Source organism: Cervus canadensis, chromosome 16 (genome assembly GCF_019320065.1).
Source record: "Cervus canadensis isolate Bull #8, Minnesota chromosome 16, ASM1932006v1, whole genome shotgun sequence".
NCBI lineage: Eukaryota > Metazoa > Chordata > Mammalia > Artiodactyla > Cervidae > Cervus > Cervus canadensis.
In genome coordinates this window covers 44,226,139-44,244,346 of record NC_057401.1, presented here as the reverse complement: position 1 = coordinate 44,244,346, position 18,208 = coordinate 44,226,139, and the positions used below count along the sequence as shown (strand labels likewise).

At 32.4% G+C, this 18,208-nt stretch overlaps 1 protein-coding gene across 2 annotated transcripts in view; it reads right to left on the bottom strand.

The window, feature by feature from the left end:
* Positions 1-18,208, bottom strand: part of CDH9 (cadherin 9) — a 137,663-nt gene that overhangs the window by 17,125 nt on the left and 102,330 nt on the right. Inside the window, exons 3-7 of one of the 2 annotated variants that reach the window (XM_043488759.1) lie at positions 15,427-15,721; positions 7,962-8,081; positions 7,221-7,388; positions 4,705-4,892; positions 3,200-3,453 (exon numbers count right to left, since the gene is read on the bottom strand). In XM_043488759.1, coding sequence (XP_043344694.1) covers positions 3,200-3,453; positions 4,705-4,892; positions 7,221-7,388; positions 7,962-8,081; positions 15,427-15,721 — 1,025 coding nt within the window. Of the gene's footprint in view, positions 1-3,199; positions 3,454-4,704; positions 4,893-7,220; positions 7,389-7,961; positions 8,082-15,426; positions 15,722-18,208 lie in introns of those variants that run through there. The other variant, XM_043488760.1, reaches the window with a different exon arrangement.

Sequence of the window (18,208 nt, the reverse complement as noted above, 5' to 3'; positions counted from 1 at the left end):
AAGATCCCCTGGAGAAGGAAATGGCAACCCACTCCAGGATTCTTGGAGAATTCCATGAAAGGAGGAACCTGGCGGGATATAGTCCAAGGGGTTGCAGAGAGTTGGACATGACTTAGCAACTAACACACACACACACACACACACATATGCATAACTGAATCACTTTGTTGTACACCTGAAATTAATACAACATTGTTAATCAACTATGCTCTAATATAAAATAGTTTATTTTAAAAATATAAGTGATAGCAATGTGCTTGCCTTATAATGTTGTGATGAGATTTAAATGATCTGATACTTTGGATAGTTCCCAGTTCATAGCAAGGGCACAATAAATAACAATTACTTTATAGAGGAAAAGATAGACAAAATATTTGAGTTTCATATCATGGATCTGATGCCACCATTTGAGTAGAAAAGCACTTTGTTGCTTATCACTTGATTCAATGAAAAGATTAAAACCAAAAAAAAAAAAAAGATTAAAACCTTTGTGTAGAAAGGGGTGTTAAAATGATTAAACTAAATAAAATCCTGATGCTATCTGAATAAATAAACAAATATCCTTGGCAACATGGAAAATTAGCTTGCCTTTCTCAAGTTAATCAACATTCACTGAATTCCTATATGCAAGATATACCAAATGAATGAGACAAGATTATTAAGAGGCTGTCTCCTTTATACTGGGGAATGCTCAGTAGTAGGGCAATAAACTGTTCTTCATCTAAAAGAGTCAATATCCTGTCACTTGTCTAAAACTTTCTAACAGTGGGTATTGTTAACTGACAAAAGGTAAAATCAATGACTTTATTGAAAACATAAATGTGGAATTTTAAGCATAAACATTTGGCATCACAAATAACTAGGTCTAAATGAAGGCACAGCCAACACTGACTACTATGTTTTTGGAAACTGCAAAATCTATCAAGAATAGATGTTTACGGAGCATTTATAGCTATTGGTATCTACAGTCCCTTATGCATTTTTATATACATGGTAAATTATTTCTATTTCAATACTACAAAGAACACAAAAACACTCTGAACTTCCTTTTGTTACTTAAAAAAATAAATTCACATATAAGAGATGCCAAAGCCAATCAGCCACACTCAATTTCAATAAAAAGTAAATAAACATAATTTTGGATGTAAACCTGCTGGAGCATACGTGTAGACCATCGGAAAACTAGATTACTTATTTCATTTTAAGAGTTTTGTACAACATGATAATGCAAAATTAATACTCTTTTTGTATGATGATATAAAAGTATCAAATAATATTTCATTCATTGGTATTATGCTTTTAAATTAATGTTGAACAATATACAAATATATGATTTGAACCTGAACATTTACTTAAGAAAGAAAGTTACATAAATTCTCTTCTAATTAACCTAAAACTAGCCAAAAGTTTCAAGCTAAACTCTGAGTACTAAGTACAGATTAAAATTTCATGAATTGTTTATTTTAAAAATATATTAATTAACCAACAAATTAAGCTTAGTGTATATTTAGTGCAAAAAATATTGCTTTGTAAATTAACATGAATAGTTATTACATCTTAAGCTAAATTTAATGCCTATATATTTAGTGTTGCTCTCATTGATTTTCTATGTATGATATATGACATGAATTGTAGGAAATTTGGGCATTCCCAAAACATATTAATTATTTAGTTTCCTTAATTAGTATTAAATTTTTAAAATTATATGAAATACAGTTCATTTTACAGTGTGGTTTTAGTTTCTGGTATAAAGCAAAATAGTTCAGTTTATCCTACATGTAAATATATATATTCTTCTTATACATTCCCATCCATTATAGGTTATTACAAGATATTGAGAACAGTTGCCTATGCTACATGGTAAGTACTTGTTGGGTAGAAAATTAAATCTTAAGCAAAATATAATTTTAGATATTTTATTATAGTAGTCACACTTTAACAAACAGTATAGCATTTGCTCCTTTAGTCTTCTTTGTCTTCATCAGCATACTTGCCCATCTTCATCCACCCATCCTATTTATCAGTTTATATCACAATTACATTTATATTCTCCTTAAGCATAATTTGAGCTTCCCTGGTGGTTCAGATGGTAAAATATCCACCTGCAACGTGGGAGACCTGGGTTCGATCACTGGGTTGGGAAGATCTCCTGGAGACGGGAACGGCTACCCACTCCAGTATATATATTCCTAGAGAATTCCATGGAGAGAGGAGCCTGGCAGGCTATACGCTCCACGAGATTGCAAAGAGTCGGACGTGACCAAGCAAGTTTCACTATACTTCACTTCAGCATAATTTATGGCACATTTGAAAGCTTTGGAATGGTTAATATAATCTTCAAACTTTGAGAAAGTATTACACTATTATGCACAAGTAATACTAATTTTAATAGTTTCACTGTTCTCAAGTATCACTACTGTCTTTATCAATCCTGTGTGTTATTAATAGAATATAGTTGATAATTTGTTTCCCAAAAATTTTTATGTAAAATATGCCTAGGGACTAATTTCAAAGTTATTTCATCAATTTTCCAGGTATCTCTTAATAACCTTTCTGGAAGAACATTTTATTTAGATCTCTTATTATTTGAACTATGATTTATCTAAGAAGGACAGTGGGATAAGAATTACTTCAATACCTAATGGATTAAAACATGGACACAGTAACCAGATAGCTTGAACCTCAAACCAGCTTTTCCACTGACTAATTTTTTGGCATGTTATTTAAATGCTCAGTGCTATAGTCTTATCATCTGCAGAAAGATAAAATAATAGGAGCTGCTTTGTTAAGTGATGTGTGTGTTTAGTTGATCAGTCATGTCCGACTCTTTGCGACCCCATGGACTGTAGACAGCCAGGCTTCTCTCTCCATGGAGATTCTCCAGGCAGGAATACTGGAGTGGGTTGACCATGCCTTTCTCCAGGGGATCTTCTCAACCTGGGGATCGAACTCAGGTATCCTGCACTGCAGGCAGATTCTTTACCATCTGAGCCACCAGGGAAGCCCAAAGTGTGATGAGTCAAAGGAATCAATATATCCAGAGCACTTAAAAGGCAGTACAGCTAAGAGCCTTTGTTATGGAAGCATTTGGTCTTATTACTGTACTTGATCACGTATTGTATGTTTTTTTTTCACACAACTTGTAAATAGTGAGTGATTGTTATATATCTTCAAACTTAGGTTTTCTCAAAACACTTACTTTATTAAATTGTTCATGGCATCTGGGTCATATGCTGTCACCTGTCCAATGATGCTGCCTTCCTTTACATCTTCATCTACTTCTATCAAATAGAAGACTTTACTGAACACAGGAGGCTCATCTACATCTTCCACAGATATTTTAACCACAGCTGTGTCCTTGAAAGGTCCCAAGTGTAAGAATCGTGGATCAGGGTGAGTGTTACTTGCATCCACTTTTAAAGTGTACAGCATCTTGTTTTCAAAATCTAAATTCTGAAGTGAAATGAAGTAACAAAAATTAGTACAACATAGCAGACATAACAAGCAGAGACAATATCAAAATATAATAAACACCCTCCAGTAGTTCCAGTAATTTTGGTTAAAAAAATTTCCCAATTCTTGCTTCATGAGTATATCAAATAAGTTAGTACTTTCTTGTGGTTTTTTTTTTTTGCCTTACATGTTTATAAAGAGTAGTTGAATGTAACAGTATAACATTAATACTGATTTGCACTTATTAATGCATTTTACATTTTGGTGGTCATGAGTAAATGAAATATCTAATAAATAAATATGATATTTATTTATTACTATATTATGTATTATTATTTTAAGTTATAAAAGTTTGAAATCAGCAGAAATATAAAGTTGAGATTTATCAGGCTATTCATATAAGTTGCTTCCTTAAGTCCTACAGTTCTAAAACTTGTGTTTTAAAAAGAAAAAAATCAATAATCTGAATGCTGTGGAAAACAAGAATTGAATTGAATCAAACCAATAAAATTAGTGTGATGTAATGTAGTCAATATTTAGCTGGATTATACTATGTAACATTTTATAATGTTCTCCTTCACCGCTTTAAAAATTAAGTATCTTCCACCCTCATCTATTTTAATAGGCATCACACATAGAAATTTAAATATCTGGAAATGTACATGAAGTAATAGCATTGTTGCTATTGTTCAGTCACTAAGTCCTGTGTCTCTTTGTGACCCCATGGAATGCAACACACCAGGCTTCTCTGTCCTTCACTGTCTCCCGGAGTTCACTCAAATTCATGCCCACTGAGTCAGTGATACTATCTAACCATCTCATCCTCTGCTGCCCCTTTCTCCTTTTGCCTTCAATCTTCTCCAGAATCAAGGTCTTTTCCAATGAGCCAGCTCTTCACGCCAGGTGGCCAGAGTATTGCCATGGCAAAATAATGTCATGGAGAAATATAAAAATGACTTTTGAGATTACTTGATCCTAGTTTTTTTCTTTTGCTTTGTTTTTTTTTTTTTTTTTTGATCCTAGTTTTACTTGTTGTTTACTCTAAGCACAAGCTGTTGAAGTTTTATAGCAATTTTAAGTGTCAGTGATAAAGATGCTTAACTCACTTGAAGAGAAATCACAGCTATTCCCATTTATATGAAGGACAGAAGCATGTAAAGATGGAAGAAATAAATCCTAAGCTTTCTTACCTAAAAAGCAAAAATAAACCATAAAGTGCTCAATGAAAAAATGAAGACAGCAAGAAGAAACCTGTTTGACAGTTATAATCCCTTCCTGTGTATCCTTGTCAGTGATGACATCGAACACGTCTGCTCCATCTCCTTCAGCAATGCTGTATTCCACCTCAGCATTTTCCCCCACGTCAGGGTCATTGGCTTTTATCCTTCCAAGAGGAGTTCCAAGAGGTACAGACTCAGGAGAATGAAATTGATACGTACCTGAAAATTAAATCAAAGCTGTTTCATCTTTAGATAACAAAAACTTTCATTTCCTCTGCTTTTTTTACTTAAATTAATTTTAAGTTAGGAGAATTTTTCATCATATTGAATTGTAAGCTGTCAAAAATTACAGATTTATTAAGTTGGGAAAATAATTTATAAAGGCAGAACTCTCTCATTTTATAAATGAGAAATTTGTGTTCCAGAAAGATTAAGTGGATATCTCAAGGTTATTTAGATAATAGATGGTAGTCCTGATGTTAGAATCCAGAACTTTTTGACTTAAGAGGGCAGGAAAGCAGTTGTTTACTGCTTGTTTGAAGTGTTCAGTATCATCATTACACATTATTCATGTGATAAATTATTTAGAACATACATTTATTCTTATATTCTAACTCAGGAATAGAAAAAAAAATAAATCTTTGCATGACAAGTTCTTTCTTTCTTTCTTTTCTTTTTTGCTTGTTAATGTCTTTTATTGGGATATGAATGTTTCTGTCTCCTGAAATTTTTACATTGTGCTGTCCCCAAAAGCATTTAAGTTTGTGAGGGTTTATTCAAGAGATAATTGGAAAATATCACAATAAATATTAATGAAAGTTAGAAATGTTTTTAAACATTTAATATGTGTTGATGTCTATATAAGGCCAAAGGCTTCTACGTTAATTCATTTAATTCTAACATTCATCCTTATAGAATGAAGGCAGGTATATTGTCCTCAGAGATAAGGCTCAAGGAAATCACCCTGTAAAATTGGGAAATGCAGAAGGCAAAACTAAGTCTATCTGACTTCAAAGTCTGTTCTCTTTCCAATTTGCTTGGTTCTTAAGAAGAGAGACTTCTAAATCTAGCTACCCTGAATTTGAATTCTCATCACTGGGCAAGTTAGTTAAATTCTTTAACCCTTAATTTCCACATCTATAAAATCGAGATGATGATAGCAATTAACTCGTATGTTTGTTAAGTAGATTACATGAAATTATGTCTTTAAGATGCTTAGTTCATTTCTGAGTGCAAGATCCTTTCTGCTATTACTATTACAGTTCCAAGCCTTCTGCTAAAATTATATTATATCAGAGAATTATAGAGCAGCAAGTCATTTGAGAATTCATCACATCATACCCTTTCAGTTTATATTTAAGGAAACTGAATTCAAATTTTAGGTTTATGTTAATTAAGCTTATTATTCATATTCTCAGTGATGTTTATTTTTTAACATTTATCATATGTATATGTCCACCATCCAGAGCTGTATCATCAAGTATTCAAATTTGATTAGCTTGAAAAAATGCTTTATTGCATTGGAATCAATGTCAGAAATTGAATTGTAAGGGTCCTTAGTAGAACATTTCAAGAAAGGGCCCCTTATGTCTTTATTTGCTGCAAACTGGAAATATTTGCAGCAGGGAATCAGAATCTATATTTATAGGGCCTCATGGCTTGCAAAGAATCCATGGTTTAACATGCATACCTAAAAATGGCTACAACTGAAAGGCTATAGACTGGTGTAATTATTCACAAGTAGGTAACAGATACCAGAGATTTTTTAACATAGCTCAGATGTCATCACAACCAAGGTATTCCATAAGGCTATGGGTGAATAAAACAGAAAAATGTGGCCGATTAAACTAACTTGCATTTATTTTAATATAGTACTTGATTTCAGAAATATTAAAGCATCAACAAACCTGTTTTAGAATTGACTAAATAAGGAATTATAGTTTTTATGTACAAACAAGAGAACTGAGGCAAGACAAGTGACAGACATGGATTTGAAACCAAGTGGTCAGTCTTGAGAGTCCGTACACATAACCAGGGAAAAGATAATCAAAAGAACTAGATGATCATAGGAAATGTTGGGAAAGCTAGGCTGGAAAATTTTATAACTCTTCAAAAAGTAGAAGAGGATAATTAAAGTTGCCAAAAAAAACCTTTCCTTGTTGTCTCCATTAACTACTCAATGATAAAAATGATCACAGTCACTTTGAAGTAATGCAGTGTTCACTGCTCTGTCGTGTCCGACTCTTTGCAACCTATGGACGGTAGACCACCAGGCTCCTCTGTCTATGAGATTTCCCAGACAAGAATATTGGAGTGGGTTGCCATTTCCTCCTCTAGGGGGTCTCCCAACCCAGGGATTGAACCTGCCTCTCCTGTGTCTCTTGCATTGCAGGTCGATTCTTCACTTTAATATGAGGGAAATTGTGACATTCTGTTGAAGGAGGGTTTGTGGATCCATCTGTATCCATAAACTAGGAGCAAAAACATTTAACTGTTGACAGTGTATTTGAGGAACTTTCCGCATGGTATCACTGAAACCTCTCTTACTCTGGGGAAATCGAGGAGGGTTGTTGTTGACGTCTGTCAGAGTGATGTTGACTGTGGTGGTCCCAGAAAGTCCTCCCATCTGGCCTCCCATGTCTTTGGCTTGTATAACCACTTGGTACTGCTCTCTGTTTTCTCTGCTCATGTCTGGTAATGCAGTTTTTATTATACCTTTTGGAAAAAGTAGACACATATTTTGCAATTCAATCATCGTGTTTTAATATTAAGCCATGCAAGATCCATTTTACAGAAATTAATCAGAACATGCAGATGATAACATGTCAGTGGACCTAGATAAGTCTTCCAATCCATAATCAATTTAACATTAGTCACAGAAGAGACAAAAGTTCTTCCATGGGCAATTGTTTAGGAAACAGATTTTGCTAAATCAATTTAATTATCATTTTGGTTAAAAAAAACTAACTTGAGTCAAAAACTTTATCAGCTTGTTTAATATTGATGATTGTCACATTTTTTAGGTTTTGGTAATTTCTAAGATACATAATGTGTTCAATCTCTGTGAAATTCTATATTTTGCATCATAAATTTAAACTCATTATTAGTCTCAATGGCTAAGGATTCAAATCTTTTTAAATAATAGGAAATCTGCTTATATTTCCATGGAGTAAGTATTAGGAATAAATAAAAACACAATACTTAATAGATTGATTTTAAGTATGTAAAAATCTAAAAATGAACTGTGCATCCAGATGTATTACATAATGAGAAAGTAAATGTTATTACCTGATTCTGGGTCCACTGAAAAATATGGCTGTCCTTGCAATATGCTATAGACCACTTTGGCACTATTTCCATAGTTGGCGTCATCTGCGTCTGTTGCAGTCACTTGTATAACAGATGTACCTACATGAATTCCCACCCAAAGATAAACACTTTAATACTTGGAAATTTGAAGCCATGTTTATGAAAACATATTACTGGGAATATGGTATGTTAGACCATGGTATATTTTTCAAGAAATCTGTTTAAATTATGCTGCTAAAATCACTCATCTTTTAATTTTTTAAAATTTTAATATTCCTGAATAATATTGTTATTGAGCTATCTATACAAATAAAAGTAAAATTTATCATAAAGGTGACTATGCACTAATTGGTTGAAAGTATTGTGACAACAACCAATTTTCACTAAATACAGTGCTCATGCAATTCTCAGTTAATACATTTATTGCTAACTGGAAGTGTGGATTCAAAGATAAATCCAACAATGAAAGCACTCTTGCTGCTTTCATTCTAATAAATTAACTATATATGGTAAATTTAATGAAAATAAAGGGGCCCTATTTTCATGAAGAAAGAAACAAAAGATGTAAAATTGCCAACATTTTTGGTATGCAAGATTTATATGTGTATTGTGTCTGTGCTTCTTTTTAAAATGCAGTTAACATTGTCATATATAATCACACCTATTGATATGCTTTTGTATTATTTTCTACACTTGTGTAAATCAGTAGATATATCCTTCCAGATTTAAGAAAGTGTATAATTGTCTTATATACAACACTATAATTTACCATTACTCTCGGTTAAATTTTATTTTGTAAAAATTCAATTGTTTTCTCTTAACATCATCACATATCATTATTTTTAAAAGATAAAAGAACTTTAAAGGAGCTAATTTCAGGAGCTAAATACAATGTAATATATTGATGGACTTTTTCTATAATTCTAGAACTCTATAAAGGTTCAAGGCATGATTCTAAAATTACCATCAAATAAATCCTACATGTATTCCTTGAGAAAAATGAATTTGTAGAGCATTTTCTAGTATATTACATGCAATTTTTCAAACTGTTGACTCTGATTCTTACATAGATTTTGAAAGCCTTTAGAAAAAGTGAGTTCCATATTGGCTCTGTCACCTACTTTAATACCCCACATACATTACACAGGCAGAGCTTGTGTAATGAGTTGTAGAGAATGTTTCTCAAAATTTGTGTGTATGTGCAGATTATAGAAACTAATATATTGCACATTAAGATTATACTAACAACTTTATTTTTCATCAATATATCTGAATACATGAATTTAGCAAGTATTTTATGTTTTCTCAAAACTAATTAACATGAGAACTTGATCTCTTCCTCTTAAAGCCTCTGTTTTCCTCAGCTGCAATGGAATTTGTATACCTTGTGAGAGGACACATTGTAACTCACTCAGTCCTAGGTGTATTATTTTATCACTTAAAAAGCATCAACTTATATCTGAGCTAGACCAAAGCAGAAATCTTTAAAGTGATTTCCACCCACAATAATATTCAAAAGTTCAATTATAGATGTTTTCTGATTTATGTTTATTTTTATATAATCTTTTGTTGCATATATGTTAGATTATTGTTTTCATACTTGAGGATTATTTGAAATATGAATTATTAACATAACCAAGATGCTAAATTCAAATTTTTAATGCATTGATTTCATAAATTTCTTTTGTTGCTAGATTCATTTTATTTTGACTATGGCTATAATTTCGTAGTAAGTAAAAACACACCTCTATACTTTTGTGACACTTTTATTATTTTTTGTTGTTAAGTTTGGTTCTGATTATTTGTTCTTTATCATGGGTATGTGATCTTTGAATCTACCCAAAACTATTTAACCTAAAAGCATTAAATAAATTAAATAATGGAAATCAATGTGGTTAAAATGCCACAAAAGCCCATATAAAATATTGTTTCCTTTCTCAGAATCATGGCAATAATTAGAATGTTGTTAAACACTAATGAACACTAATAGCATATCACTAATATATTATTTATACTAGAAAAATGAACAAATGAGAAATATGTAGGGTTCTGAACTTTAGGGAAAGGTCAGTTTTTTTTTTTTTTGGTTTGCTTTCTGTTTGCATAAATGTAAGAATATTTTGCAATTCATATTATTTAGTGATAAAATTACATAGAAAGTTGTTTATGTGCTTTTGTCCTAATTTTATAAATATTTGTTTATAAAAGACTAAAAGGGACTACATTGATTTTTATAGCCCTGTAAATTTTTGCAGCTATATGTTTCATTTATTCTCAAATAATTTAAAATAAATATTTACTTTTATATTAAACAAATATTAAGTAAAATGTAGTGAAACCTGAATGACAAATTCATGTCATTTGTTACTTGTAGGTTTTGTCCTGTGTGATGTTTCTTGTACGTTTTGTCCTGTATGATGTAAAATCTCCCAAGGCAAGGGCTTTTGTCTACTTTTGTTCAACATTTTATCTCTAAAGCCCAACAGAGTTCCCCGTACAAAGTCATAACAAGATCTAACATTTACAAAATGCTTAACGTAGACTAGGCAGAGTTCTCAGTGCTTGATTTATGTTATTATTTTATCCTCATGATAAACATGGGATATAGACCTTGGGGCATATCGAAGTTGATCATCATCACATAGCTAGTAGGTGATAGGATGGGATTTGAGCTAGCCAGTCTGAAGAAACTTCATCCTAAACACTGCACTAAATGGCCTGTCTGGTCATATAATTGACCATATCATTGAATCTACTGGCAATGTACCTCTAACATAGAGCCTAGATTAGGACATGAAGCATTCATTGATGAGTTAATTGTGTGATCTGTGAAAAACTACCGATACACTCTTTGTTGGGGGCGATGGTGTGGGAGGTAAACTGGATAAGTTTTTGAGGGACGAGTTGGGGAAATACCCAGTCAATGAGAAACCTCCAAAATTATGCAGTAGGAATTTGCCTTGATGGAGATGAATGCATGCAAATATAGAAAGTTGATAGATAATCTTCAACCAAAGTATAATGGTTACAAAAAATGGAAAACATAAAGTATAGGAATCTGCTACAAATATCTAAATCAAAGTGTATCCCATTTTCCTTCACCATATAGCCTCATATATTACCCTGATTAGCTGTTCTGATAAGAAGTTGCTAATGTGTTTCAGATTTCAAGAGTTAATTGGAATCATTTGAATTTAGCTATTAACAAAAAGTTTTGTGCATATATGTTAGATTATTAATTGTTTTCATATTTGAGGATTATTTGAAATATGAATTATTAATCATAACAAAGATGCTAAATTCAAATTGCTAATTCATTGATTTCATAAAATTTCTTTTGTCACCAGATTCGTTTTATTTTGAGACACATGATTCTGAGAACAAAAGTGAAATATGGCTTATGATTTTGACAGAAAGAAGAAGCAGAGGGAAAAAGCATGCAGAGGATTATGTGAGAGAAAAAAAGACAAATGTATTAATAAAAACAAATAATACCATAGAAGGGAACACTTTAAAGGAGAACATTGGACTGCAACATTGGAAAGAAAGATAAAATGAGAAAAAAGAATTTATAGATAATCTTCAATCTTTATTATCTTAGACTTAATTTACCAAAAAAGTTAAAAGTAGATTTTCAATTATTGGGTTTAAATTAAAATCACTAATATAGTGAAAATAAGCTTAAAATTAATAATAAGTTTATAATTAAATAATTGTGAATTACTTCATTTAGAGAGAAGATATTCTTTTTTATGTGATTATATTTAGGCTTTAGCTGTTAACATATGGGCTACACATAACCTGACAAAGTTTCTAAGTATCACCCTTTATATTTCTCTGTAAATGATAATTTTTACAGGTAAAAGCGGAGAAAATCACATCTAAAGCCTATAATGAATTAATCTTTTTTTTCCTTTAAATTAGGTAGAAGAATTGCAAAAAATCACAATAAATATATACATATATACAAGAAATATATATATACATATATAGATAAATAGACCTAAATTCTTATTGTAAAATGCAGTTTCCCCTTTCCTTATACTTATATAGATTTAATGTTTTTATAAATTTGAATTAAAACAATAAGAAAAAATTCACTTTCAAAGAGTCACTAAGAATCTAACAAAATTAGAAGTTTTCCAAAGTACATTTTGCATAATAATCATAACTATTTTATAGTAGAGAAAAATTGTAAAGTATTACAATTATCCAGCTATCTCTTTATTTCATTAACTTTTTTTTTCCTTTTTAAAGATAGTATAGTAACAATTTGTCTCTGTATTTTTTTGAGCAAATCAGTTTAATTCTTTTAGACTCCTTTTTACTTATTTATTAAGAGTGGTAATTAAACCAAGTATCTTCCACATATACATATGATGTTTATAATGTGCACATTTCTGTTTAAAAATAGATACACATACAAAATCTATGAGTGGGGCAAGGAAGAACCAATTAGTGCAATAATGTCAATATTAGTAATAAAGAATAATAATTATCCTCTATAAAGGGGCAGGGTTCCCTGGTTAGCTCAAATGGTAAAGAATCTTCCTAAAGCAGGGAACCTGGGCTCCATCCCTGGGTTGGGAACATCCCCTGGAGAAGGGCATGGCAACCCACTCCAGTATTCTTGTCTGGAGAATTCCATGGACAGAGGAGCCTGGCGGGCTACAGTCCACGGAGTCACAAGGAATCCGACATGACTGAATGACTAACGCTACTTCTCTCTCTATAAATGGGATCAAGATTCACCTGTAGTTCTTAAATCTTTGCTTATCATTACCAAAATCTGCAACTGGAGCCACACAGCCACCACCTATACACTTCTCGGTTTTGTTGTTATTGTAGACATGCAGGTAATGCTATTGGCAGTGACCCAAATTCTCATATTTAAGGTTTACAATAATTAGAAATTGTGCTGCCCATAATTTAAAGCTTATATAAATGAAATACATATTGCTTTACATGAAAGGCTTTTTGGACAAGATAATCTGCAAGCCTTCTCCTATGTATAAACTTATATATTCTATATTTTAATATAGGTTTGAACAAGTGAAAGTTTTGTGAAAAATAAAACAGAGAAGCACTTAGTCTAGTTCTGATCTTATCACACACTTGATAAATTTTAATAGAATCTAGATGATATTAGTTTTTCAATGAGAAAGACTATCTTTGAATTTGGTAGATTATAAAACCATATTGAGTAGAAGATAATATCCTATTAAATAATATAAAATAATATAGGAGAAAATACAGGTTGAGTTTAAATATAAAGAGTCTCTGATAAGTAAATATTCTGTTTTTAAAGATGAATTAATAGTTTGGAAATTTAAAAAGTCATTTGGTGTTAAGTCAATTATCCAAATTTATTACATTCAAACACCTCTATCATATCAATTATACTTTTTACTTCTATGAAAGTGAAAGTGTTTGTTGTTCAGTCATGTCCAACTCTTTGCAACCCCATGGACTAGAGCCTGCTAGACTCCTCTGTCCATGGAATTCTCTAAGCAAGAATACAGGAGTGGGTTGCCAGGCCCGTCTCCAGATGTTCCTGACCCAGGGATCAAATCTGGGTCTCCTGCATTGCAGATTCTTCACTGTCTGAGCCACTAGGGAATATACAGCCATTGAAATGGCACTCAGGTTCAGTGTATTTTTGCTTGAAATGAAAGGAATAGTGTCAGCAGTTTTAGACAGCTTTGCTTGCATGATTTTGCATAATTGCATATCTTATAGGTATATCAAATCTTTCTGGAGAAAGACAAGACATGAACATTTTTGTACCATTGGGGCTTCCCTGGTGGCTCAGACAGTAAAGAATTTGTCTGCAATGCAGGAGACCCAAGTTTGGTCCCTTGGTGGGGAAGATCCCCTGGAGAAGGGAATGCAACCCACTCCAGTATTATTGCCTGGAGAATTCCATGGACAGAGGAGTCTGATGGGCTGCAGCCCATGGGGTTGCAAAGAGTCAGATCAACTGAGCAACTAACAGTTTCACTTTTTGTATTATTATGTGTCAAAACATCTGACAAAATAACATACATACAAGAAAAAAAAAAAGTTTTACAATTGTTGAAGGGTATTAATCAGAAAACCAAACTGTAGAGTGTACATCAATAGGAAACTGAAATGGAAAACATAATTTTATATGTATCTTTATCTCAAATATAAGCCTACAAAGAGACATGCTGCATATCTACATTAACCCACTGGTCAACTTTTATGGACCAACGCAGTACTTTCCATGTAACCGAACCAAGCTAACAGATATATAAAAATCTTAAAGGAAAATACAACCACTCATATTTCATCCTAGGCTTTATGATTTCACAGGACTCCTTTCTAATTTGACTAATGCTTTTCATATTATTGGAATGAATACCTGAAAAGGCAGATTTTTCCCCTCCTCAGGTGAGATTTCATCTCAGTTTAGAAAAAAATAAAAACTTCTTTACAAACTTTTGGTTATTCTGGCTAGATGACACACATAATTAAAAAATATTTAACATCAATCACTCAGCAAAGGTATACATAAGTTTGTTTTCCTTCTTTTGTTTTAGACTGACCTAGGTATTAATTACAACAATGTCAAAATTATATACTTGATTTTGAAATAGTATTCAATTAAATATCAAAGTTTGAAAATCAATTGCATGTTTTTCAGTGTTTTTATTAGAAATATAATTTGAGTCATCTTGTACTATCTCATTAACAAATCTAACCTTTCATATAACTATAGCTAAATGTAATGACCTTTACAGATAAAAATATTGCATAATAACAAAAGGCATTTAAAATTATGGGAAGCCTTAAAGAATGAAATGATTAGTTTCAGTTTTTAGACTAATCATTCTGTGTGGAATATAGCTAAAATAACATGAAAAAGAATTAGAATATTGTTGATATGCTGCCAGGTTATTTGATCTCAATTCAGTTACTTAATCTTTCTGAATCCAGGGTTCCTAATTAACAGGATGGGGATTTAAAGTTCTATTTCTCATGCCTATCACATGAAGATGTTTCAATGATCAAATGAGACTATCAAAAGAAATTTGTCAAATGCAAGCATTTGTTGTTATTATGCAAAATAATGCAAGCAAAACTTTCTAAAACTGCTGACACTATTCTTTTCATTTCAGGCAAAAATACATTGAATCTGAGTGCCATTTGAATGGCAGTTGAGTAGAGGTAAAAACTTGGTTGAAATTCAATGGAATAATTGTTCTCAGTAATCATCTTAAATATCAGTTACAAAATAGCAGAAACTGTTAAGAAACACAACTGAAAATCATTAGAAGTGAGTTAGCTAACACTAATTAGTAGTTTCAGTTATAGCTCTTATCTTGAAAAAGATCACATCTCATAACTGTATGTCCATAATAACTACCTTAGCAAAAAATAAAATAAAAACCTTAATTTACATGAATTAGCATATACCTACCGACTCCAGACATTTCAGGAACACTGGCAGTGTACAAGTCTTTTGTGAATTTTGGTTCATTGTCATTGATATCATGAATTTTAATTATAAATTCAGATTCAGGCTCCACCTGCCGCCCGGTCTTTCTGTCTATAGCCTTGGCACGAAGAACGTAAAGGGACTTTTCTTCTCTGTCTAGTTTCTTTGCCGCATGAATATCTCCTGTGTTTTCATCTATGACGAATAGACTGCCAGCCCCATCTCCTGTTAATATGTATTTTAAATTTCCATCTCCTTTATCTTGGTCAGTGTGAAGCTTCAGGGAGGTAGAAAGGAAGAGTCTATAAATATATGCATTGTTATTACAGAAAAAATAATTTTGGCAAATATCAATTTATCTCCACATAACATCACTAGAACAATGATTGAGGTCGTTATCTTAATTTTCACTGTGGAGAGATTAAACATTTTAATTTTATCATTCTCAAAAGCACATATATATTAATTTGAAATAAAGTAAAATATATTTTCAAAACACAGTGCTCACACAATATTTTTGAATAGAATACTACCAAGATTTAAATGTCTGGCACATTAACAAGAAAAGAATCTATTAGTCTAGATCTTAAGTGTAAAATATTAATATACTCTTGATTACACTTAAAATCACTGAACTCAAAGAGATAATGTGAGGAACTTCAAACCTTATTATGATAAGTTTAGGCTATATGCCATAATTTTAAATGATTTTACTTCTCTCAGTATAATATTGCTTGCAGATACACAGGCTCTGTCATCAAAGACCGACCAGAGATAGAATATTAAACTTAATCTCACAGATTTTTCTCTATATGACTTTAGAAGAGTACTCTTTCTACCAGAATGTTCTCATTTTTTGGGGAATTGAGAAATTTTATGGACATTTGAAATTTCAAGGGATATAAAACTCACAGGACTTTTCCATTGGCCATTTAAATAATCTTATGCATCTTCATTCTATTCATTCCCATCTTAAAAGTAAACTTCTTAGTATAGACGGTTTTTCATCAAGTGTTTAAAACAGACACATGAACCATGTATCAATATTTACAGAAACTTTCAGTTGGAAAAATTCCCAATGGTTTTGCAAAAGTGAAAGCGTTAGTCTCTCTATCGGGTCCGACTCTGAGAGTCCAAGGACTGCGACCCCAAAGCCTGTCAGGCTTTTCTGTCCATGGGATTCTCCAGGCAAGGATACCAGAGTGGGTAGCCATTCCCTTCTCCAGAGGGTCTTCTGGACCCAGGCATCACACCCAGGTGACCTACCTGCATTACAGGTAGATTCTTTACCATCTGAGCCACAAGGGAAACCATGGTTTTTCAAATCTAAAACTATTCTGTACCTTGAGTCATTTCCAGCCTATCCCCTGCTCTATTGTCTTCCATCATTTACTTTGCAATTCCCAGTACATTCTGATTCCACCTATCTTTGGTATCTTATTCCATCTTTGAACTATTTGAGCACTTGAATCTATTTTTTATGGTAACAAAAATTACAGACTTGGGATTCATGCTTTACCCCTTCTTTACTTTTAAGCCCAATATTAAAATAAATATATGCAGACTTTTCTCCTCTGAAATATCTCCCCGCCTAGTCATCTGTCTCCATCTCTGTGGCTAGCACCCTGCACTGGTCTTATCTGGACCAATGCAGCAGTCTTTGGATTGATGACTACTTCCCTCTCCTTCTACTGCACACAATTTTCTGTACTAAAGAAGCTGATTTTTCTACATCACAAGTGTAGTCATACTACTTTGTAGCAAAAAAGTCTCCAACCAGGTACAGTACATAAGAAATATGAATCTAAAATCTTAGAAATCTGGCTTAGTCTAATGCAAATTTCTGTCATATTAGGCAAATTTTGTGTGTGTATGTGTGTGTGTGTTTAGTCTAAGGCACTTCTATTAAAAGGGGATAATATTCTTTTTTAATAATCTTTACTTTTATTGTTATTCTATTTGCTTGGACTCTGTAGCCTTATTTATGCATTAATCATAATCTTGTCCTCATCTCCAGATGTGCTCCTGTCACCTTCACCCACTTTGCTATACACTCGATACATATCAATTGCTTTGTTTTGCCTTGTTTTGTTTTCTTCATTTCTCAGAAGGCTTGTTCCAGCTTTTATACCTCATGCCTGCAGATGTTTCTCTCACCCTTTAACACCCTTCCTCTTCTCTGCATTTTCCCCTAATTAAATGTTTATCAAATTTCATTTACAATTTTTATTCTTAGGGATGCTTTCCTTAACTCTCTATTGTAGAGAGTCAAGTCTAGACTGTTAAGACACTTTGCGCTTAGTCACTCAGTCGTGTCCAACTCTTTGCAACCCCATGGGTTATAGCCCACCATTCTTCTGTCCATGGGGATTCTCCAGGCAAGAAACTAGAGTGAGTTGCCATGCCCTCCTACAGGGGATCATCCCAACCCAGGGATCGAACCCAGGTCTCCTGCATTGCAGGTAGATTCCTTACTGTCTGAGCCACAAGGGAAGCCCAATACATATTTATACACAGCAAAAAACAAACTTGAGATATTGGTCAATTATCAATATTGTCAAATATATTCTCAGGCTGAAACAAAGGTAATCCAGGGATAATGCTACAATTTACTGAAAATTGTGGAATATTAAATATAGTAGTGTAAATATTGTGCATTATGTCAGGGACACCATCCCATGTTTATATTATGGAAATTATTAATAAGTAGCCAAAACAAAAAGCAGAAACAGGTTTGTAGCATCAAATTTCAGTAGAAATTTTA